Source organism: Pleurodeles waltl, chromosome 2_2 (genome assembly GCF_031143425.1).
Source record: "Pleurodeles waltl isolate 20211129_DDA chromosome 2_2, aPleWal1.hap1.20221129, whole genome shotgun sequence".
Classification (NCBI taxonomy): domain Eukaryota; kingdom Metazoa; phylum Chordata; class Amphibia; order Caudata; family Salamandridae; genus Pleurodeles; species Pleurodeles waltl.
The window spans coordinates 156897239-156921373 of NC_090439.1; the positions used below are offsets into that span (position 1 = coordinate 156897239).

Sequence of the window (24135 nt, forward strand, 5' to 3'; positions counted from 1 at the left end):
GGCACCGGCGACAGAGGGAGCTGCATCCCACATGGGCCTTGGGGCCGAATCCACCAAGGGTGAGGGCACCAGTGGGACGGAGGGCAAAGGGAGCACCACGACGGGGACTAGAGGGGAGACCACAGACAGGGACTCCTCCTCCGATGGAAGCTCCCTGGCGGTGGTGGACACCTCTGTGCCCACACCAACAGGTACAGCCACCACCCCCCTACCAGCATCGTCCTCCCAGCAGCCCCTCAGCGTGTTTCCCGTGCCCGCTAACCCAGAAGGGTGGGCAACTCCTTCGTCCCAGGCACCTCAGGCCCTGCCCCAATCAGCCCTGCTGCCCTCAGTGAGGAGGCTATTGACCTCCTGAGATCCCTCACTGTTGGGCAGTCAACCATACTGAATGCCATCCAGGGTGTAAAGAGGCATTTGCAACAAACAAATGAATGAATACCTGGAGGGCATTCACTCTGGAGTGGCTGTCCAATAGAGAGCATTTCAGGCTCTGGCCTCCTCCCTGATGGCAGCCATTGTCCCTGCCTCTAGCCTCCCCCTCAAACTTCCTCTACCCAGTCCCAATCCCCTCACCCCTAGCCTATCCCAAGCACACCTTCAGACCAGCATTCACCCAAATCAACACATAGAAGTGGCTCAGGCAAACACAAGCACCACACTTCATCTCACAGGCACTCACACAAGCACCATACCCATGCAGACACACCAACATCCACTGCCTCCACTATGTCCTCCTCCTCCTCTTCGTCCACCTCCCTCCCAGTAGCATCTCCACTCACACCTGCATGCACTACATCCTCATCCACTACCCCCATCACCAGCACGCCCATCACAACACACCCCTCACGAGCAGTCACCACCCCCACAACCATGCACAGGTCCCGTGTCCTCTCCCAGTGTGCCTGGGACCTCTCGTCCCAAAGTACACAAATGCAAGCACCCACCCACCCAACAGCCATCCACTTCACAGCAGCATCCAGCCCATGCACCTGCACCCAAACTCAGCAGACAGACACCTCCTACAACCACTCCCTCTTCCTCCACTCCCAAACCTTCACCCTCTTCCCACCCCAGTGTGTCTAAAAATCTTGTCCTGGCAAACATCAACCTCTTCCCTACTCCTCCTCCCCCGTCCTTCACCTCGGGCCAGAGTATCCAGAACCCAGGCCAGCACCTCAGCCACCAAGTTGCCATCTGCTGTGGTACCTGCAACTCACAGAGGCTCAAAGGGGGCACCCGTCAGCTCAGCCAGTGTGCCACCAACCCCTGCAAAGGACAAAAGCATTGCGCCACCTGCCAAGGTGAAGAAGGGGCCAGCATGCAGAAAGGGCAAGGAGCACGAACCACCCAGCAAGGCCTCCTCAAAAACTCCAGCTGCCAGAGCCAAGGTCACACCACCATCTGCCAAGGTGAGGAAGGGGCAGAAAACACCAGGCAAGGCACTTCAGCAGTCGGAGGCCGCAGGTGAAGGCCTGGTGGCTACTGGCACAACCGCCAGCCCTGCCACCTGCACCGCGGCCAGCACCGCCAGCAGCCCCGTCGCAAGCACCGCTGCAAGCACCACCACCTGCACCACCACTAGCACCACGACTGTCAGCAGCAGCAGCCCCAGTGGGCAGCAGTCCGAAGCTGCAGGAGAAGGACTGCAGCCTCCCACCACCACTGGCAGCACCCCCACCAGCACCGGCACTACCACCAGTTTGCAGCCTTAGTCGCTGCAGGATGGAGTTTAGCCTTGCCTACAAGGACTATCATGCCACCTGTTCTGTGAAAATCTCGTGCCTCAGACACCCAGGTGAGGGAATGTAAAATGCCACACCCCAAGTGTTTCTTCACTGGGCACAAAGAACCAGTGGAGAAATGCATCCACTCACCCTATCCTTGGCAGGATGAAGCACACTGGGCACAAAACCCCCTCTAGAATCAATGGAGAAATGCATCCACTCACTCTATCCTTGGAAAGATGAAGCACACTGGGCTCAAAGCCCCCTCCAGAACCAGTGGAGAAATGCATCCACTCACACCATCCTTGGCAGGATGAAGCACAATGGGCACAAAGCCCCCTCCAGAACCAGTGGAGAAATGCATCCACTCACCCTATCCTTGGCAGGATGAAGCACACTGGGCACAAAGTCCCCCCCAGAACCAGTGGAGAAATGCATCCACTCACCCAATCCTTGGCAGGATGAAGCACACTGGGCACAAGGCCCCCTCCAGAAGCAGTGGAAGTAGCCATCCACTTGAGGGACTGTGGCCTTGCACTCTCCAGGACCAAGCAGTGGGCAAACCACCCACTAGAGAGACTGTGGCTTCGCACTCCCCAGGACCAAGCAGTGGGCAAACCAGCCACCAGAGAGACTTAAGAGACTGTGGCTTTGCACTCCCCAGGACCAAGCAGTGGGCAAACCACCCACTAGAGAGACTTGAGAGACTGTGGCTTTGCACTCCCCGGGACATAGCTGTGGGCATGTAGTCCCCTCCAGAAGCAGTGGCGTTATTCCATCTTCCGGCTGAGGTGCCCCCCCTTCCCCTTCCCCCTGAGGTGCCTACATGTTTACGACCTGATACCCCTGCAGTGTTCTCTCCATATTGAGGCAGGCGTCAAGTGTGGGCTTGTCCCATGACTTTTTGCCCAGTGCCCCACGGCCATTTAGCATGGACAATGTACGGCCTTATGTAGATATTGTATATTTTTGTAAATACTGTTTCTCAAATTGTTACGTAAATCTGCCTATTTCTAAAATATCAATGATTTAACTCAATTCCTTTTGTCCTTGCGTACTTTCAGGGGGTGACCGGTTGTGAATGTAATGTTGATGCATGTGTTTGTAAGTATGGTGTTGTGGGTGAGGGTGGGGGGGTTGCATGTTGCATGTGTGTGTGTCACTCTCTTTTTCCTCCCCCCTCCCCTGTTTACTAGTTGCAGCACTCACCATGGTCATTGCTGCGCCTTTCGTATTCCTGGTAGATGAGGAGGTAGACCAGCATGGGCAGGACCTGCAGTTCGGGCTCAATGGCGTCCTGGTTCTTTGTTGAGTGTCACGAGGTAAGTGGTTTCCCTTCCAAGTCCTGGTTCCGCCGTGCTTTTGATGGCGTTAGTACCGCCCCGGAAAAGCTGGTGAATAGGCGGATTGTGATGTGGTGGGTGGTACATTGTCCTCCGCCTGTCTGTTGGCGGTGACCGCCGCGGTGTTTTTTGCTACCGCCGTGGTGGTCAGAGTGTTAAAGTGGCTGTCTGTGTTGCGGTTTCCGCTGTGGTCGTGATCCCATGTTTTTTTACTGCCGGCCTGTTGGCAGTATTACCACAGCTTTAACACTGACCGCCAGGGTTGTAATGAGGGCCAAAATCTTTTATAAAAGTAAATAAACATGATTGTTTAAAAAATAAATCCATCAACACAAAGAGCCTGATTCACAAACTGTGTTTTGTATTATGTAAACTAGCATTATAGTAGTCCTACTTACTTACTACAAACTGCAATTCACAAACCTAAGGGAGGAGATCTCCACCTTTATCTGTCCTATCTTTTCTATGCGGACACATATGTAAATGTAATACTCAGTAGTAAATGTGGGAGAGTCCAGGGACTGTAATGGGAAAATAGGAATATTGACTACTAAATGGGAGTGGTTTAGGGCAGATCGGGGGGACATGCTGTTACAAACACATCCACAAAATAGTAAGACTATTGCCTGTCATGAACTGCAATTCTAACGTTACTACATTCCGAAATGTGTTAAAACAGACTGAAATGTACTCCATGACAGCCTTGTAGTAAGTCAAGTCCCACACATGGTCAACCACTGATACTGCAACACACTCCCATAGAAAATAACAGAAACGGGGAAATAAAATAACACCTACGGGTACTAACCTTAAAGTAATTAAATTATGTTGACATTCATTATACACACATATACACACCCATATAAATACATATATATATATATATATATATATATATATATATATGTGTTCAATAAACATAAGATAAGGTTAGATCTAGGTTATAGCCATAGTTAGGAAAAGTTATTTGCCCTAGAAAAACCAAGTTCAAATTACATAACATTTACAAATTCTAAAGTTATAGCTATACTTTCATTTACAATTTATCCACCACTTTCAAATTATTAGAAATAGTAGACTTTGTCACGCACTCTTTTCAGTTCTGTAACCAGACAACACTAACTATAACCCGCCACTCTACCATACACTGTATTGTGACAAATAATGAACATGTTTGTTGTTATGTGGCAAGCTTTTTAGCAGGTGCAGTTAGACATAGGCAATGCCGTTGCTAGCAATTTACTACTAAAGCATCCCATGTTAATCTTGCTGCCAATTACCTGGCACATTGTTATTTACTGCCTGAAGTAATGACTTTAAGATTTTCGTATTCTATATATTACTTCAAACAAGGTAATGCCTGTTTTTATTGTATTGAATGTTTTTAATGTAACTTTTATGGTTTTTACCTAACCAAATAAAGAACTTAAGCTGAACTGAACAAATATTGTGATATAAGAAGTTATAAGTGTTGCTATGAATGCTATGATTTCACATGCTATTGGTGATGTAGAATGCAAAGGCATACACAGTGCATGGAAAAGGCATGAGTCATAGTTAAATGTAGTGTGGCGACTGAGGTAACAAGACAGTGTTCAGAGGTGTGTGACACAATAATTTGCAGGTGGTGCATAAATTATAAATTGAAGTTATAATTATAACTTTACAATTTTTAACGTTTCTGTATTTTAAGTTGGGTTTGTATAAAAAGACCACATAACGTATTTCTAAGTATAAATTATCCTTAACCTTTGTTTTTTCCATTGTATGTTAATGGTTACCATTTTTTACAAAAGTGTTTTTCAAATCGCAGTATGCAGTGTCATTGATTGGCGTGTCATGAAGTGGAGTGTAGTACAGCACAGTGAAGGAGAGTAATATAGGGCCATATGTATCAAAGGGTTTTACTCATTCTGTGTCTATGGGAAAATGTGTTCATACATATGGGCCATAGAGTCTAGTGTCATAGAGTGGAATATTGTGGAGTGGAATAGAATGGAGTCGAGTAGAGTGGAGTGACGTAGTGTACAGTGGAGTAAAGTGTAATACAATGGAGTGGCGTTGTGTGTCGTTTCATGGACTGGGGTATAGTAGAGTGGAGCATCGCGTTTTACAGTGTAGTGGCGTGTTGAATAGTAAAGCTGAGTATTGTATAGTGGAATTTTGTTGACTAGAGTGTCTTTAAATGGAGTGTGGTGTATTAGAATGTCATTGAGTAGAGTGTCGCAGAGTGTTGTAGAGTGTAGCGGCATAGAGTGGAGTTCAGTGGAGTACAGTGGGGTATCATTATTTGTGAGAACACAGTGCATGGCAGAGTGGCAAGTTTTAGTTACTGTTGTCTGGTTAGCAAGCTGAAAAGGGTGTGTAACAAGGTCCCCTAATTATAATGAAATAAAGGCAGTGGGTAAATTGTAAATGAAAGTTATAACTATAACTTTAGAATTTTTTAAAGTATGTGTATTTTAAACTTAGTTTGTATAGGGAAAATACCTTTTTGTAACTATACCTAAGAATTAACCTTTGCTTTTTTTCATTGATTTTCATTTTAAAGATTTTTTTTTAATACAAAATGTGTTTCAAATCATAGAATCCAGTGTCACAAGTGGACAGTTGTTATGTGGAGTGTTGTTCAGTGCAGTGGATTAGAGTGTTGTAAAATCTACTGTCATAGAGCAGAGCATTGTAGATTGGAATAGAGAGTAGTAGTGTACAATGTAGTAGCATATCATACAGTGTAATAAAGTGTTATATAGTGTAATGGTATGGTGTCTCATATAGTAGAATCAAGTGAGAGCAGTGAGTTATATAGTAGAATGGTATGTCGAACAATAAAGTAGGTGTTCTAGACTGTCATAGAGTGGAGTAGACTGTCTTAGAGTGGAGTAGGGTGAAGTAGAGTGTCAGAGTGGAGTGTCATCAAGTGGAGTATTGTAGAGTACAGTGGAGGAGAGGGTCGTAAAGTTGTATGCCGGTTCATATAGTGGAGTGGTGTTCCATAGAGAAAAGTTGAAATACGTGTCGTTGAGTGTCATAAAGTATATTATAGTGGCGTAGAGTGGATGGGCATAGTGTGGAGTAAAGTGTCATAGAGTGCAGTAGAGTGTTGTAGAGTTGAGTTCCAAAGAGTGGAGTAGATTGTCGGACAGTAAAGTGGGGTAGGGTGAGTATAGTGCAGTGGCATAGAGTGGGATAAAGTGTAGTAGATTGGAGTATAGTGGAGTTGAGTACACTGGAGTGAGGTAGTCTAGAGTGGAGTAAAATGCCATAGAGTAGGGTGGAATGTTGTACACTATAGTTTGTGGAGTGCAATAGAGAAAGTGGCATAGCATATAGTCAAGTAAAGTGCCATAAATTGTAGTATGTTGTTGTACAGTACAATGCAGGGGGGTGTCATACAGTATTGGAAAGTGATGTAGACTACAGTAGAGTGGCATACAGTTGTTGATATTTGTAGAGTGGAATGGTGTACAGTACAGTGTTGTAGAGTGGATTGGCAAATAGTGTTATAGACTACAATGGCACTGAGTGGCATAGAGTAGAGCGGTATACAGTGGAGAAGTGGAATAGAGTGGACTACTGTGCCACAGTAGAGTGAACTAAAGTGTGGTGCAGTGGCATGCAAAGAGCTGCGTACAATGTTGTATAGTGGGCTACAGTATCGTAGAGTAGAGTGTTCTACAGTGACACACAGTATAGTACAGTGTTTCACAGTGGTCTAAAAGGGTATAGACAGGAGTAAAGTGTCAGAGAGTGGCATACAGTGTAGTAGAGCATTGCAGAGTGGAGCTGCATAGAGTACAGTAGTGTGTAAAATAGTGGAGCTGTGTAGAGTAGATTGGTATACAGTAGCGTTGAGAGAAGTAAAGTATTGTACAGTGGCGTAGAGTAACATAGTGAGGAGTAAAGTACAATAGAGTGTGTTGGTGTGTTGTAGAGTAGAGTGTCATGGGGTGGAGTGTACCAGCATAGTGTAGGTAGTAAACTGTTGTAAATTGGAGTAAGGTCTTATACAGTAGAGTGGAGTGCTGTGCCATATAGAAAAATGTTGTATAGTGGAAGAGTGTTGTACATTGAAGTGCACAGTCATAGAGTAGAGTATAGAGTTGAACAGTGGAGTTTACAGTGATAGAGTGGGATAGAATTTAGTAGAGTGCCATTAAGTGTGATAGACTTCTACAGAGTTGAGTTATATAGAGTGTAGGAGAGTGTCACACAATGGAGCGGCGTAGAGTGGAATTGTGTACACTGTAGTGGTGTACAGTGGATTGCTGTAAAGTGAAGCAGTATACAGTGGAATAGTGTACTGTGGTATACTGTACAGTGAATTGTTTAACAGTGAAGTTGCAACAAGTGGGATAGCGTAGAGTGCAATGGTGTATAGTAGAGTTGTGTAGAGTGGATTGGGTACAGCGATTAGAGTACAGTGAGTTGGCATACCTTGACGGTGAGTATAGAGTTGAGGAAACTGTTATAAATTGGAGTGGCTTCTCATACAGTAGAGTGGAGTGCTGTGTCGTATAGTGTTGGAAACTGTCGTAGAGTGGAGTAGCCTGCTGTACATTAGAGTGTGCAGGCTCAGAGTTGAGTGCAAATTTGGACAGTGGTTTGTATGGGGATAGAGTGGGGTGGAGTGTAGTAGAGGGGCACACGGTGTAGTAGAGTGCAGAGTGGAGTTACATAGAGTGGAAGAGAGTACAATGGAGTGGCAGAGAGGGAAGTAGCGTACAGTGGACTGGCATAAAGTAGTATAGCCTAGAATGAAGTAGTGCAGACTAGAGTGGCATACAGTGGAATGGCATAGAGTGTAATAGCATATAGTGTAGTAGCGTACAGTGGAGTGTCTTAAAGTGTAATATCATCTGGTGTACCTGCATAGAGTGGAGGGTCATACAGAGAAATGGGTTAGACTGGAGTGGTGTATTGTGGGGTGGGGCAGAGTGCTATATCATACAGTGGAGATTACAGTTGCATACAGTGTATTAGCATAGGTGAAGTGGAGTACAGTAGAATAGCATACAGTAGAGTTCAGAGGAGTGTTGTAGATTAGAACAGTGAAGAGTGGAATAGCGTAGAGTAGAATAGGATAGAATGGAGTGGTGTAGAGTGGAATGGTGTAGAAAGGAGTAGTGTACAGTGGAGTGAGGTAGAGTGAAGTAACATATAGTGGAGTAGCATATGGAGAAGTTGTGTAGAGTGGAGTGGCATCAAATGGGCTAGTCTAGAATGGAATAGTGTACAGTAGGGTGGTGTAGATTGGATCAGCATATACTGGAGTAGTGTACAGTACAGTGGAATACAGGGAAGTGGTGTAGACTGGAGTGGCATACATTGGAATGGAATGGATTAGAGTGTAATAGCATACAGTGGAGTGGCATACAGTGGAATAGCATGCAGCAAACAGTGGAGTAGCATACAGAGGAACTGGGTAGAGAGGAATAACAAATACTGGAGTAGCATATAGTTGTGTGGCATACAGTGAAATGGTGTCCACTGTAGAGGCCTACAGTGGAGTTGCATACAGTGTAATAACGTAGACTGGACTAGCTCAGAATGGAGTTGTGCACAGTGTAATAGCATAGACTTGAGTGTCATAGAGCAGAGTGTTGCACATTGGAGTGGTGTAGAGCGTAATAGTGTATAGTGGAGTAGGGTACAGTAGGGTACAGTTGAGTTGCCTATAATGGAGTGGTTTAGCCTGGAGTGGCATACAGTGGCGTGAGGTAGAGTGTAAAAACATACAACAGAGTGGCATACATTGTAGTGGGATCCAATCCAATAGCGTAGAAAGAAGTGGCGTAGAGTGGAGTGCCATACTCATTAGTGCTCTACAGTTGAGTAGCGTAGAGTGAAGTGGCATACAGTGGATTAGGTTAGAGTGGAGTGGCATTCAGTTGAATGGCGTGGAGTAGAATAGCACATACAAGAGTAGTGTATACCAAAATGGCATACAACGGTGTACCGTACACTGAGGAGTGGTGGAGTGGAGTTGCATACAGTGTAATGTCAAACAGTGGACTGGCATAGAGTGGAGTTGTGTACAGTGAAATAGCGTAGAGTAGAGTGGAGGCAGCAGAAGTGATTCTGTCTCTGGACCCTAGAGCGCAAACAAGGATAGTACTTACATACACAAGACAAGCTCTTGTGGGTCCAGCTGGAAACACAGTGGCGATTCCTGGAAAAACAGCACTAGCACACTGTCACTGTTAGGCACGAAAGACAACGTATAACATGAGACAAGGATGGGGGCTGGAATTGCCTCCTGGAGACCAGGATCCAACCCCAGTACTAAGGAGGACACTTATACACTGGTGAAGCCTGATAGAACACTTACCAGACGCAAATACCCAAGAGGAAACGGAAACAGAAGGAACAAACTAAGAGACAGAGGCAAGAACTGGGAACAGGCTCAGGCCGCAGCAAAGGCAGGACTAGGACTGGAAAACAGGGCGCAAACTTCTGGCTGGAACAAACAGAGACAGGACTGGGAAACAGAGAGCAGGGTCTGGATGGAACAAGCAAGGACAGGGCTGGAATACCAGGAGTAGGAATAAGCAGTGAACAGGACTGGGAAACAGAGAGCAGGTTCAGACTGAAACAAGGCAGGAACAGGACATAGAAATAGGGAGCAGGCTTTGTAAGAAACAAACAGGTACCAGGCTAAGAGATAAGGAGCAGACTCTGGCTGGAACAAACAGGGCAGAGAAACAGGTAACAGGTTCAAGCTGGAACAGAACAGGAACAAGACTGGAACACCATCCGATCAGGGGTCTGTAACACAAAGGAATCGAAATCCAATGGACGACAAGGATCTTGAGGAAATGGCTGCCTATAAGCAGTTCCAAGCTGCAGAAAACCCCAGGTGGAATCACAAGACTAGGCTGTACAGGAGAGGTCTCAGGTGTGTGTAGTTTCAGACACTCGCAAGTCCTGGAGGAGAGGATCCACTGAAAAGGAGCAACTGGATTTCTCCCATAGAAAACTATGGGAAACAGAATCCAGGCTTTCCTGACTACCAGGCTGTGCATTATGGGATTTTGTGAAATTCTGTGAAAGTACTGCATTGACAGACATCACTAAGTGGGAATGGCTGCAAAATGCGATGTAAATCCATTCAGCGGTTTGCACACAACAGTCTATGGAAAATGCATTGGTGGAAAAATGCATTTGGGACCCCCTTTTATCTTTCCACTCCCTTACAGATTCACCACAACATTTACATCATCTCGAAATGTAGAAAATGCTGTAGGTCTGGAATGTTTTGTGATGATTCATCAAACAGGTGGGAAGCTATTAAGGAGCTAATAAACAGGGAATTTCTATCTTTGGGAATACCAACAACAGCAACAATGGCAATCAGACCTAATGTGATTTCTTTGTTTGAATCTATTATATTTGTGATGTATTTTCTTATTTGTTTGTTATTTGGTCTAGCTTATCTTTTTTGGGCTTTCTTGCTACTTTTAGTAGGCTTGCAACTACATATGAAGCCCAAAGTGAATGAAAGTCAATCATTATTGCTATAAAAATTAAGGTTATTATTATTTTTCTAATGGCCAATTATCATGTCCTCCATATAATAGTTTGTGATCTTCACTGGTAGGTCACTTTTCCATTTTGTTGCAAAGGAGTACATAAGGAAGATTGTTTTTGTTTGGCTTGTTAGGCTCAGTTTTATTTTGTGAGCCAGAGAGCATGCAAAGAAAGCTTATGAAGATTAAGATATAGGCCCTCATTACAACCCTGGCGGACGGGGGAGAAGTGGCGGTAATACCGGCAACAGGCCAGCGAAAAAATAATGGAATTATGACCATGGCGGTTACCGCCATGGTCATACGCCACTTCTCCACTCCGACCGCTGGGCTGGAGACTTCGTTCTCCAGCCCGGCGGCCTTCACCAGACCGCAGGCGGTATCGCGACCATGCATACCGCCATGGATTTCGGGTGGTTTGGAACCGCCACGAAATCCATGGCGGTAGGCACTATCAGTGCCAGGGAATTCCTTCCCTTGTACTGATAGGGGTCTTCACCACCCCCCTCCCCCACCCCGAGTCCTCCCCCCACACCTCCATCCCCCTGCCACCCCAAAAGGTGGCAGGACCCCCCTCCCCACCTCCACCCCAACATACACATATACACCCCCACCCCACCTGATCATACACATACACACACCCACACCCCAACATACACATACATGCACCCCTATACGCACACATACACTGCCACAACACATACCCACACACATACAAACAGACATGCACACATACCGACCCGCACACATTTCCCATACACACAACACACCCCGCATGCATACACGCACTCACACACCTCCTCTACATACTCACACGCACACCCTCATGCACGCACATAACACACAACACCCCCCACGCCCCTCCCCTAACGGACGATCAACTTACCTTATCCGTTGATCCTCCGGGAGGGGACGGATCCATGGGGGCTGCTCCGCCGCCAGCACCCCCTCACCAGAACACCGCCACACCGAATCATGGAACCTGATTTGGTGGGCGGTGTTCTGATGACGGGGTGGTGGAGGTGGAGCAACCTCCACTTCCCCGCCGACTGCCAGTATGGCTGCTGGCGGCTCTCCATCCGAAAAAGGACAGAGGGCTGCCCGCAGTCATAATTTGCTGCGTGGAAAAACGTCTGTACTGGTGGTCTTTAAAGACCGCTGAGGTCGTAATGACCCCCATAGTCTATTGGTTAAGTATTTGAATATAGATTTCCATTAGCATGTCACCATAAATAGGTCTTTCAATTGTTGGTGTAGTAAATCCAAAACTTTACTTTGGAGTCTAGTTTATTCTTTGGGCTTCCTTGCTACTTTTACTAGGATTGTTCGACATATGAAGGCCAAAGTGAATGAAAGGAAACCATTGTTATAAAAATTGAGATTATTGTTTTTTTTCCTACTAGCCAATTATTATGTCCTCCAAATAGTAGTTTGTGTCGCTCAATGTTAGGTCACTTTTCTATTTTGTTGCACAGGAGTATGTATGGGAGATTTTTTTTGTTTGGCTTGTTGGTCACAGTTTTATTTTGTGAGCCTGAGAGCAGGCAAAGAAAACTTATGTAGATTAAGATATATTCTATCAGTTATGTATTTAGTTATAGGTTTCCACCGACATGTAACTTAAACATTGAAATGCAGTCCCGTATTAATCAAGATTTTGTGTTAATCATGCACCACGCATGGGGGTGGAAAAGGGTGACGAAAACCCTAAGTGAGATTTTTCAAGTCACACAAGGCCACCCCGCATGGCTTGATAAATGTGGAGCAACACAAGGCAGGTGCAAATCGCTGCCTTGCGTTACTCTGGAGCAGGGAGGCATTCCATGGCTGGAGCTTGGGTGTTCCCACGAAGCCACCCATGGATTTTAGTGCATACCCAGATTTACCATTAGTGGTAGACCTGGGAATGCATCAAAATGCTGCACCTCCCTAGGTGAGGCATGACAAGGGGAAATATATTTTTCCTATTTCTAAGTGTGGTGCATTCTGCAGCACACTTAGAAAGATGATTGATTTCGTGTAGGAAGGTTTTTTTACTGCATAAAAAGAATTCTGCCTACAGTGCAGGCACGCTTGCACATGTCGCAAGGGTGGCTGCATTGACGCTAGGGAGACAAAAGTGTGCCATTGCTAGGAAAGGACAGGAATGCACCGTATAATAATAAATACAGCACATTCCTGCCCTTACCCCCTTCATGCAGCGCAGCAAGGTGGCTTGCTGCATTGTGCTGCATGAAAGAATGCTAAATCTGCCTGTAATGTGTACACTGTGACAATGGTGGAGTAAATGTTGCTTGTGAATTCTCCTCCAAATGTAGCATTTTTTCTTGTGTTATTACCTCCAAACACTACATCAGGCCCTCTATTGTTTATCTTTTTTAATTGAACACTTATAATTAGACTGAGGTAGTCAGAAATATTTTGGATTTTTGTACCATGCATAAAGTACCAAAATGGAATTTGCTTTTCTTGCATAAAAGTATTACTTTGGACGTAATGCTGACATGGGAAGTAATGAGAGTAAAATCTCTTTATTTAGAGTTCTTAGACAGATGGACTCTGAAATGGAGAGCTATTGAATGTTGTACATTATGGGTTCACAAAGATTCAAAAAAGGTTTTCGGGTAAATTAAAAAATCTATTTGAACATCTCTAATTGACATCAGTCTTCTTAAACTACATATTTAAACACTTCATTGAATTAAATTGGGGAAGCCAGGGGCATCTTCAAGATGCACTTGAGCAAATAAAATTTCATGTGCACATGATTTATTCTGCCATGCAAAACATTGCCATATTTACTTGGGAAGCTGGGGTAAATCTAAGTTGCTCACATGCATCTCTTTGCTTCCTTCAATTCATTTTCTGAGATGTGAGCTACAGTTATTTTTATCAATAAAATCCCAGGTGACAGTGTAATGGCTAAGAACAGAAAAAACAATTAACGTTTTCTCTTGAAGTAATGCAAGGTATACTAAAATATATTTTTGTTTGCCAGGTCGGGTAGAAGGAGTATTCCACTATGATCGTCACACAAGATACCAGCTGACATTTGATGATGCCCTCATGTCATGTAAATTGGATTTTGGTGCTGAAATGGCAAATCGGGACCAGCTCCTTCTCGCATACACATCTGGACTAGAGGAGTGTCGGGCAGGCTGGCTCATATCAGGAGAAGTTGCTTACCCAAGGGTACAGAGAAATTGGAAGTGTGGTGAAAACAAAACTGGCATAATCTCATATGGCATTAGAAAGAACCATTGGGAAAAATGGGATGTGTTTTGCTACAAGCTTGATGATGACTGCTCAATGTACAATGGGCCATATCTGAACTCTCTGCTAAGCCATTTGGAAGGAAATCTGCATAATTCAAGCATTCCACCACATCCAGTGGAGAGACAATTAATGAGCTCAACTTCTAGAGCTGAACTAAGTCAAACCACTATAAAACAAGTCATTAGTCATGGGGAAACACTAGGGACCGGGCCACCCCAGCTAAATGAACACAATAGCTCTTCTGCTGATCATAATTTGTCAATTAGTATATTTGTCACAGATTTACCACCAGTAGCTAAACACTTTAATGCAGATAATCTTAGGCCCACATTTCCCACTGATGAAAAAATTTCACACAAAGAGCTGGTAACCGAGATAGTTCAAGAGAGTATGTCACTGGTTAATAATGATTTATCCACAAGTGCTGGGAGTGAGAGTCAGATTTCAGTTCTATTGCCCAGAAACAGCACTACAGTTTCCAAAACTGCTTTAAAAGATGCTACAGTTGGGCTTTTGGGATTCATGTTACCTACTAGAGTAGCTAGAATATTGGCTGAAACTGTGAGTTCTAAAATACATTGGTCTGGACACAACAGCAGCAAACCTCCACTGTCCAAAACAACTTTTAGTGACGGAGATCTCAATATTGGCAGCTCTTCAGACAGCAGCAATTCACACATGACTCCATTGAATCCAACAGCATGGACCAGGGGCAATAGGCAAAAGTTAGTTTCAGTTACTCCAAGTGATGAAGGTTGGGAGGCCATCTCTAGGCGAGGTAATGTTCAGACTTTTGGTGCAAAAAATGGAGATCATAGCATCAGTATAGAAGTGGAAACTAAGTTGGCGTTTCTGGCCCAAAGAGCCCAAAGGCTTGACAAACCTAAAAAATCCTCAATAACAGCCAGTCACACAAGTCAGGTTACAGTTTATGCTACCCAGTCACAGAACCTGCAACCAGATAAGGAAATTACAGCAATCCCCTTTCCTTTCAACCCAACTAAAGAAGATACTTCAGACTTTCCAAATGCTTCTTCATTTATAAGGGGAATTGGAACAAGGTTTGGACCAATCACAAGGCAGGAAATTGACTTGAAGGCCACAGACAGAACCAGTGCAAGCACTACAAGCATGCGCAATGTTCTCAAAAGCCAAACAACCACTTATTTGGAAAAGTACAAACCAGCCAGAGTTAACGACTTCAACCATGAGCCAGCCAGACATCTCTCCCCATTACCCACCGTCTCCGATGGATATTTGCAGCCTACTAGCAAAGCAGGCCAAGAACAAGGAAGTTCAAGTGGTGTTCTTGTGACTTCTTCTACAATTCAGAAACTCAAACCTACTGCATACACAGGAAAACCACTTGCATCGCCAGTCATTAAAATGGAAGTGACGCCGTCCTTTCAACAGCTCTCATCCTTACATGAGCCTTTAGGTAAGGCCATCTTTTACTAGCTAGTTTCCAAAATGGTTAGCTTTGACAAACTATGCAGAAATATTGAAAGGTTTATCAGGAATTTCTACAGTTGATTGATTTGTAGAGGGGAAAGTGATGAATATGTATAGATGAACATAATCTGACCAAAAAAGTTTCTTTTCCTGAATGTCTAATCACACATCTAACCACACAGTCTCAAAAGAAACTGAAATGGCTGGGTATGGCGATTATTAAACACAACTTGTTTTAGCTGACAGCATTTTAAAGCTATTCCGGCGAATACTCTAAAGATTTTTAAAATGACTTATAATAAAATGATGGCAAGGCAGGAGTGGGAGAATGACGAGAAGTTTAAAATGAATTAGTTGGAAACCAGAATTGCCAGATGCAGAGAATTTCAATCAAGTGCCAGAAAGTACGCCCCATCAAAAATCCCTTGAGCTCTCAAATGATGATTCATGGGAAGTCAAAAGGCTGAAGGTGTAACATCGTCAGATATGTTGGGGAAGCACAAATCACAAGGGCAACTTAGATCAGAGAAGATGATTGAAAAAGTACTTTGTCCATTTTATTTAAAGCCTACATGGAAGTCCGTTTATCATTAAAGTATATGAAGTGTGTCTAATAGTTTGGAAAATTACCAATTCACATTATGGGTCTGTTCAGTTGGAAGAAGATCCCAAGACAGGAAAGCTGTGAGTAGAACTGGAATTTCATAAGGGGGACCCCATTGCTAGAGGTAAATTTACAGTTAGTTTCATGGATCTCAGTCCAATTCAGTGGTAGTTATCTGACTTTGTATTTCCCAGGTGGGCTGGGTCAATCAAATTCCAGAATAGAATAAATGAGGAAATGAAGATTGGCAGATCACATCTTCTTCTGATCAAGGACACCACTTTGTCCCAGGGTCCTTAGTGTAGGCCCACAACGGATTACATTATTTGTTCTTAGGAGTTCTTTACTGCATCCAGATGTGGTTTGGACTTTCGAATTTGAAATTCTTGGACTTTAGATACATCTTTCCATTATGGGGCAGATGTTAGACCCTTCTACCTTCCCTTCTCTCATACTAGGTGTAGAGCAACTTCCAGGCATTAGGCCCCGATTTATACTTTTTTTGCACTGCATTACAGTCATTTATTGATGCAAAAGCGGCGCAAATATTCAAAATACAATTGTATTTCGTAAATTTGCACAGTTTTTGCACACAAAAAAAACAGTAATGCAGCGCAAAAAAAGTATAAATTAGGGCCATAGTGCACAATGCTTGCAGCCTACCTCAAGGATTAAGGCAACAAAGCTCCCCTTGTACCAAAGAAAAGGTAGAGGTGTCTTCTGTATCCTCTGTACACTTGCTACATCAGGCTGAGTTCTTTTGTATATAAGCAAGATAGATCCCGGATGGTATAGAATTGGAGTTGCACAGACATTTACAGCTCTGATAGGCCACCTTTCAAGTCAAAATATGGCCAGTGGTGTTTGTATATCTAAGCACATATTACTGCTCTACAGCTTCACTCCAAAGATTAGTGGTAGGCAATAGAAATCTCATTTGTGACTTCCTGTTAAGTTATAAATGGCTTCAGAGATCCTTCGCGAGGGTGAGCACTCATGGGGGGTGTGATTCTATATTGGCAGGATCAAAGGTCCATTGAATTAAGACATTTCTACAACCCCCCTCTGAGCTGACTTCTCCATGATTACAGAAGAGCTAAGAATCAATCTCTTCTGATTAGGTCTCCTCCCTAGGCCTACTAATTATCTACAATGAAAAGAGGAAAGTTTTGCACTATAGAGGAAAAAGGTGACAAATCTATGCAGATCTTGTTTCTGGCTCGCTTTGTTACTCAAATGTCTCTTTTGGTTTCCACATGACCCAGAAAGAGTTGGATGAATAACAATACCATGTATTGAATTCTCCATCAAAAATACTTTTTTTCTGTCCAAATTTAACCTTTTAAATATTGTTAAATGGAAAATAAGCACAGAGAGAAAAAGTGTCAAATGTTTTATTCAAATATCTTAGTGACATTTTCTAATGAAATCATATATTTGAAAAGATCAGTAATGTTAAGCTTATCTCAAGACACCATCATAAGAAAATGTTCAGGGTGTGGTTGACCATCTTCCCCTTTTCACCCAAAGGTTTAATCTAACAGCACGATAAACCTCTTGGCAGTCTCTGGCTGTGAAAAACCACCTGACGTCTCTTCTGGAAAGAGCAAGTGATTGTCTCACATCTTTGTTCCTCCAGATTTGACTAAATGTCACTGAGACTGAACACTGAGTGGTGTGATGTGTCTTCTCTGTTGCTGTAGTTGGGTTTCTAGACTTGGAGCAGCAGGGTACCTAGAGCTACAGTTGAGCAGAGAGGACTGCATAACCCAGGGGCGGTACATATCTGGAACTTGACAAATGACCAACTTGCAAAACCAGAATTTGGTAGCCCTTGAACAGAGAGATGAGTATACCATGACCTGACATGCACCCTATATATGAATGAGGAATAGGTGACATCTCTGGACAAGACGTATGACCATGAGATGAGTCTGGGATCAGTCAGAATTTGGGTTTGGGTGATGGGCCTGGGCTTTTGGAAGTTTGGAAAAACTCTCAGTAGAAATGATAAAATTGGGCCCAGCTCCAAATATGTGGGATACCTAATGTGATGACTATATGTTGCATTGTGACTTCATAGTTCTAGCAGGCACTGATTGGCAACTTCTCTCTCTGGTCCTTTTGAGTGCTGCTCCCTGGTCCTTCTCTGTGATCGCACCACAGATGATTTCGGCCAGCTTTAATAATATTTGGTGCAAAGCAATTGAACACAGCACAGCAAGACAACTTGATGTGCTGTGTTACATGGAGAGGGCAGGAATGTGCCATATTTATTTACATGTGATGTTTTCCTGTTCTCTTTCTGAGCTAGCACATTTGTGACAGTGAAGCGCCAATGCAGGTACCCTTGAGCCATGGTGCAAGGGTACTTGTGTTACAGGTAGGATTGTTTTGTGCATGAAGGTGCATCCTTCTGCACAAAAACACTCCTCCTCAGTTTTTCCTCTTTCTATGTGTGCTGCATAATACAACACACATAGAAGGAGGAAAAACAAGGAGAAATAAACATATTTCTCCATGTTACGTCTCACCTGGGAAAGCGTAGCATTTTGACACATTCCTAGATTTACCAGTCTTTGTAAATCTAGGAATGTCCCAAAAAACCATGGGTGATTGTGTGGGAATACCCATGTTCACCCATGGAATTTCCTTTTCAACACAGAGTAATGCGAGGTAGTGAAGTGCGCTGCCTTGCATTACTCCAGATTTACTATGCCACATAAAGCCATGCAAGGTGGCTCTGCATGGCATAGCAAATCTGACTTAAGGGCTTGCAATGCTTTGCATCACCTAGCGTGACGCAGTGGTAATGAAAGACCTTAGTAAATCTGTGCCTTTGCGATCTTGAACAAGGTACATCTATTGAAGAAGATTCGTCCCTTTATTTTGCAATATCAGTATGTCCCTGTTTTGAGAGTCACTGTTTTTGGATTAAGATTAGACGTAGAACATGTGTGCAGATTCAAGAATAGCTTACATGATACATCTATTCATAGTATCCCATAACAGTCCTTGCATATTGTTATCCAACTGACCTGTTGAGGAAATAAGTTATGTCTAATGCTTTGGTGGCTCCTTCTTTATTAACTTTTGATAACATAAATCAACTTTACATATTACTCACAATACATTTAGGGATAACCATGTTTAAGACCGCACTTAGGGTGCCACAAGGCAGGAAGGGGCTCCTGTGGGTTGAGGGGGATTGCCACAGGTGTCCTAGGGTTCACCCTACTATGGATCTGCAAACTGGGCCAAGTACACCCTTTTTCACAACTGACTGTCAGAGTAGTGAGGGGGAGCAGTTAAAGGCTTATGAGGGAGGTAGTGTGGGAGACTAGAGCTCAGGACTCAACAGTCAAGTAACAGACACAATAATGTATTGTTTAAGCCAGTGCTTACCTTTTCAATAAAAGTAAAAAAAACTTTAATCACATAAAATTACTAAATGATACATAGATCTAATAGGAATGCAACACAGGGTTGAAAATTTTCTTATGATTTTGAGGTGCTACATCCTTCACTGCCCACACCCTGCTAACAGACTTCCCCGGTGTCTCAAAACACTGCCATCTAACCTGAGCTATTTCACTGATTTGGGTACAGGGCAAATACACTCAAAATTATGTGTGGCCAGCAGTTCAGGTTGCTTTTTACTCCTTGAGACAGCAGCAGCATTAGACTTTCCACAGGACAACACATCCACTGTCTGTCCTGCTGTGACCTGAGTCTGGAACCTGCCACGGCCCATGTGACAGGGGAAGGGCCCCTGCCTTTACTTCAGAGGTGTTGGAGCACCTGGTGGATGGTGTCCTACCCCGGTATGGACAGCTGCATGGGCCTCCAGACCAACAGGTGAGTACACCATGGGGATGATGCATGCGACAAGGTTACATGGAGATGTGTGTGTGTGATGGCAGTGTGTCATTTGGCTGTGGTGTATGGCTGGTGGTAGTGTAAATGCAGGGCTCCGGGTGATGTGTGTGTCATTTGAAGGAGAATGGTATTTGTGGGCCATATGTGTGACAGTCTGGATTGCATGGTTAATGGTGTCCTCCTGTATGTATTTTCCCTACAGGTCAGCACCCATCAGAAGAAGGGATTGTGGCGTGCTATCGCCAAGGACGTGTGTACCCTAGGGTTCTATAGCAGGCAGAGCACCCAATGCAGGAAATGGCGGGAGGACCTGAGATGCTGGCCCCGGAAGACCTTGGAGGCCCAGCTGGAGATGGCCTCCCAACAAAGGAGGGGTGCCCGTCGGAACCTGACCCCCTGATGGCCCGCATACTGGCGGTGGCCTACCCAGAGTTAGATGGGTGCTTGAGGGCAGCACAGCAGCCACAAGGGGGTGAGTACACAGTGTGTGTAACAACCATCTTTGTTGCCTGGCATTGGATCCTGGTGGTGGGTTTCAGTTCGTCGGTGCCCCTTAATGCCAGCTCAGACATTGCTGCATGGTCCAGCTCAGGGTAAATGGGTGAATGGCAAAATCTTGTTAACTAGCTAGGTGGCATTCCATGTCAGACAGGGCTTAGTAGGTCCCAAGAGGGGTGCAGATGGCAGTGATTGGCTCTCATCTTGCTGTGGTACCTAGCCAATGGAATGCCAGTGTGGTGCATAGTGATCAATCTTGATCCCTGTGTGTGATGGTAATGTGTATGCCATCTGTGGTGTTGGTGCTGTGATTGACCCAGTGCTCCCTTTCTCTCCCCCTATTTTCTTCTGTCATCCTGTCCATAAGTGCATTAGCATCATCTGGCAGAGGAGCAGGGGCACTAGCTACGGATGGAGCTGTCGCCCACAGGACCCAGGAGGCAGAGTCCACCGACGCTGAGGGGACCAGTGGGACGGAGGGCGAGGGGAGCACCACGGCGGGGACAGGAGATGACAACATTGACTCTGATTCCTTCTCTGATGGAAACTCCCTGGTGTTGGTGGACACCTCTGGAACCACCCCAGCTACAGGTACAGCCACCATCCCTGTACCAGTACCGCCCTCCCAGTAGCACCCACTCAGTTGCCCGTGCACACTCACCCAGGAGGGTGGGCATCTCATTCGTCTCAAGCACCTCAGGCCCTGCCCCAGTCAACCCTGCTGCCCTCAGTGAGGAGGCTATTGACCTCTTGAGATCTGTCTCTGTAGAGCAGTCAACCATAGTGAATGCCATCCAGGGCTGGTATCCCAGATGCAGCAATGCAATGCCTACCTGGAGGGCATCCACAGTGGCTTGGCGGCCCTACAGAGATCATTTCAGGCTCTGGCCTCCTCTCTGATGCCGGCCAGTGTCCCTGGTCCTAACCTCCCCCTCCAAATACCACTTCCCAGTCCCAGTCTCCTCAACCCCAACCCATCCCATGCACACATACAGGCAAGCATGCACACAAAACATCACACAAGAGTGTCACAGACAAACACAGGCAGCACATGTCAAGCCACAAGCACTCACACAAACAACAGACAGTTTCACACACAACAAGATCCACTGCCTCCACTGTCTCCCCCTCCTCCTCCTCCCTCACAGTCACATCAGCACTCACATCTGCATGCACTGCATCAACAGCCAACACCATCATCACCACATCATGCAGCACACACACCTCACTTGCAGACACCTCCACAACATCCATCCACACATACTGTTTGTCCTCTCCCACCCTGTCTGCTCCCCAAGAGACACAAACGCTCCGACGCAGACACCCAACAGCCATCCACCTCACACATGCACACTGTCCATGCACGTGCACCCAAGTCCACCAGATGTACACCTCCTACAGCCACTCCCTCTACCTCCACTCCCATCCCTCCTCCCACAGCCCACCCCAACGTCCCTAAGAAGCTTTTCCTTGCCCAACTTGACCTCTTTCCTCCCCCTCCCCCCCATCCTGCCCGTAAGAGCAGGGTCCCAACCACCCAGCCCAGCACCCCAGCCAAACAGTCTGCCACTGCTCCCACCAAAAAATAAGCTGCTGGCACAAAGGGGCCCCTGAGTGTGATGGCAGCCACTCCTAGTAAGTGCCCACCTCCTCCTCAGAAAGTGAGGCCTAGGGTGGCGAAACCCAAGGGACAGAGGATGGGGTCAGTGGAGGCACCCCCTAGATCTGGAAGCAAGGACACCAGTCACATGTCAAAGGCCAATGGGACCCGTCACAAGAGGGAACACATGGATCCCTGTCCACCACCAAAGAAAGACAAGGTTCCCCCTCCACCACCAAAGAAAGCCAAGGATCCCCCTCCACCACCAAAGAAAGCCAAGGAGCCCCCTCCACTAGCAGAGGGACCCAATGAGCTCCCTCCACTAACAGAGGGCAAGGAGCCCTGTCCACCAGCAGAGGGAAAGGAGCCCTCTCCACCAGCAGAAGCACCCAAGGAGCCCCCTCCACCAGCAGAGGGCAAGGAGTCCTCTCCACCAGCAGAGGCACCCAAGGAGCCCCCTCCACTGGCTGAGGGCATGTAGGCCACCCTCCAGAGACTGGTAGGCAAGGAACTCCCTCCAGAACCAGTGGGTAAGTTACCCACTCCAGAGACTGTAGCCTTTCACCCCCCTCCAGAGACTGTTGGGCAAGGAGCCCCCTCCAGAACCAGTGGGCATGTTACCCACTCCAGAGACTGTGGCCTTTCACTCCCCTCCAGAGACAGTTGGACAAGAAGCCCCCTCCAGAACCAGTGGGCATGTTACCCTCTTCATCTGAGGTGCACCCCCACCAGCCCTCCCCCCTGAGGTGCCTGCCCATTTCCAACATGATGTCCCTGAACATTGGATTCCGGATTATTTCAGGAGTCAAGTTGGGCCTTGGACTGTGCCCTGTGGCCATGTGGCCCTTTGTTACTTTGAACTGGCCATTGGCACAATCTGGACATTGACAGCTGCATTCACATTTTATGTTTGATTATGGTGGCTGTTGGCAGCAAATTACAGTGTTCGTACATCAGAATTGTTGTCCTTGCATTATTTTCATGTGGGTCCTGTGACATTCGTTTTACTCTGCAGCTGGTTCTGTGTATGGTGTGTGTGTGTGAATGGTGTGTGTTGTGCCTGTGTGTGTCACTCTCTTTTTCCTCCCTCCCTCCCTTGTGTGCTAGGCGGCTGTACTCAGCCGTCGTCATCTTCGTGGGCGTTGGTGTTCCAGGACAGCCATGGCATGGTAGAGCATCGGGAAGACTTGTAGTTCCAGTTCCATGGGGACGGCAGAGTCCTCTGTGTCCCTGATAGTGAGTCTTTTGTTTTCGGTACTGTGTTTCCGTCAGTGGTGTTTATGCCCTGGCGGTTGGTCTGGTACATTGGCTGTCTATGGGAGGTATCACCACCATGGTCATAATTTGGTGGTAATTACTGCCAGGCTGTTGGCGGTATTACAGCCACTTTAACAGTTACCGCCAATGTCATAATGAGGGCTGACAGGTTTTCCTTTCAGGGTCCCAGGAACTGGATGGGCACCACTTGGCAGAGTAGGAGTCTCAGCAGAGGCTCCAGGTGCTGACAGAGAGAAGTCTTTGCTGTCTCTGAGACTTCAAACAACAGGAGGCAAGCTCTAAATCAAGCCCTTGGAGAGTTCTTCACAAGGAGAAAGGCACACAAAGTCCAGTCTTTGTCCGTTAGCACAGGCAGAAGCAGCAACTGCACAATAGCTCCCCAAGCCCATGGAGATTTCTTCACAAGCAGGAATGCATAACAAAGTCCAGTCTTTGTCCCCTTGCACAGACAGAAGCAGCAACTGTAGGATAGCTCCACAAAGCACAGTCACAGGCAGGGCAGCTCTTCTTCCTCAGCTCTTGGGTTTTTCTCCAGGCAGAGGTTCCTCTTGGTTTCCAGAAGTGCTCTAAAGTCTGTTGTTTTGGGTGCCCTTCTTATACCCATTTTGCCCTTTGAAGTAGGCTTACTTCAAAGAAAAGGCTTTTAACCATGCCCAACACACGCCCGTCCCTATCACTCGTTCATGGGCTTGCCTTTCAAAAATCCTTTGTTATCATTGGTAAATGCTTTACATTTGTCCTTCCTTAGGGTGGCTTTGTTACCGCCTTGGACACCCACCCTGTTACATGGATAATTGCAGGTTTGTGATACGTTTGACCGTGAGAGAACTTCTTTTTCTTTTTGTGTCATTCCTTCGTGCTCATGGGGGCAATGGTGCTTTGAATCGGCTTGTTTATTCCAACTGTTTTACTTTTCATTTTCAATTTAAGTGGCAAGAAAAGTCCAGTTAGG

General features: G+C 45.7%; 1 protein-coding gene across 1 annotated transcript in view; it reads left to right on the forward strand.

The window, feature by feature from the left end:
* LOC138275709 (uncharacterized) overlaps nt 1-24135 on the forward strand; it is a 167944-nt gene that overhangs the window by 18713 nt on the left and 125096 nt on the right. Inside the window, exon 2 of the mRNA XM_069219133.1 lies at nt 13595-15310. Coding sequence (XP_069075234.1) covers nt 13595-15310 — 1716 coding nt within the window. The remainder of the gene's footprint in view (nt 1-13594; nt 15311-24135) is intronic.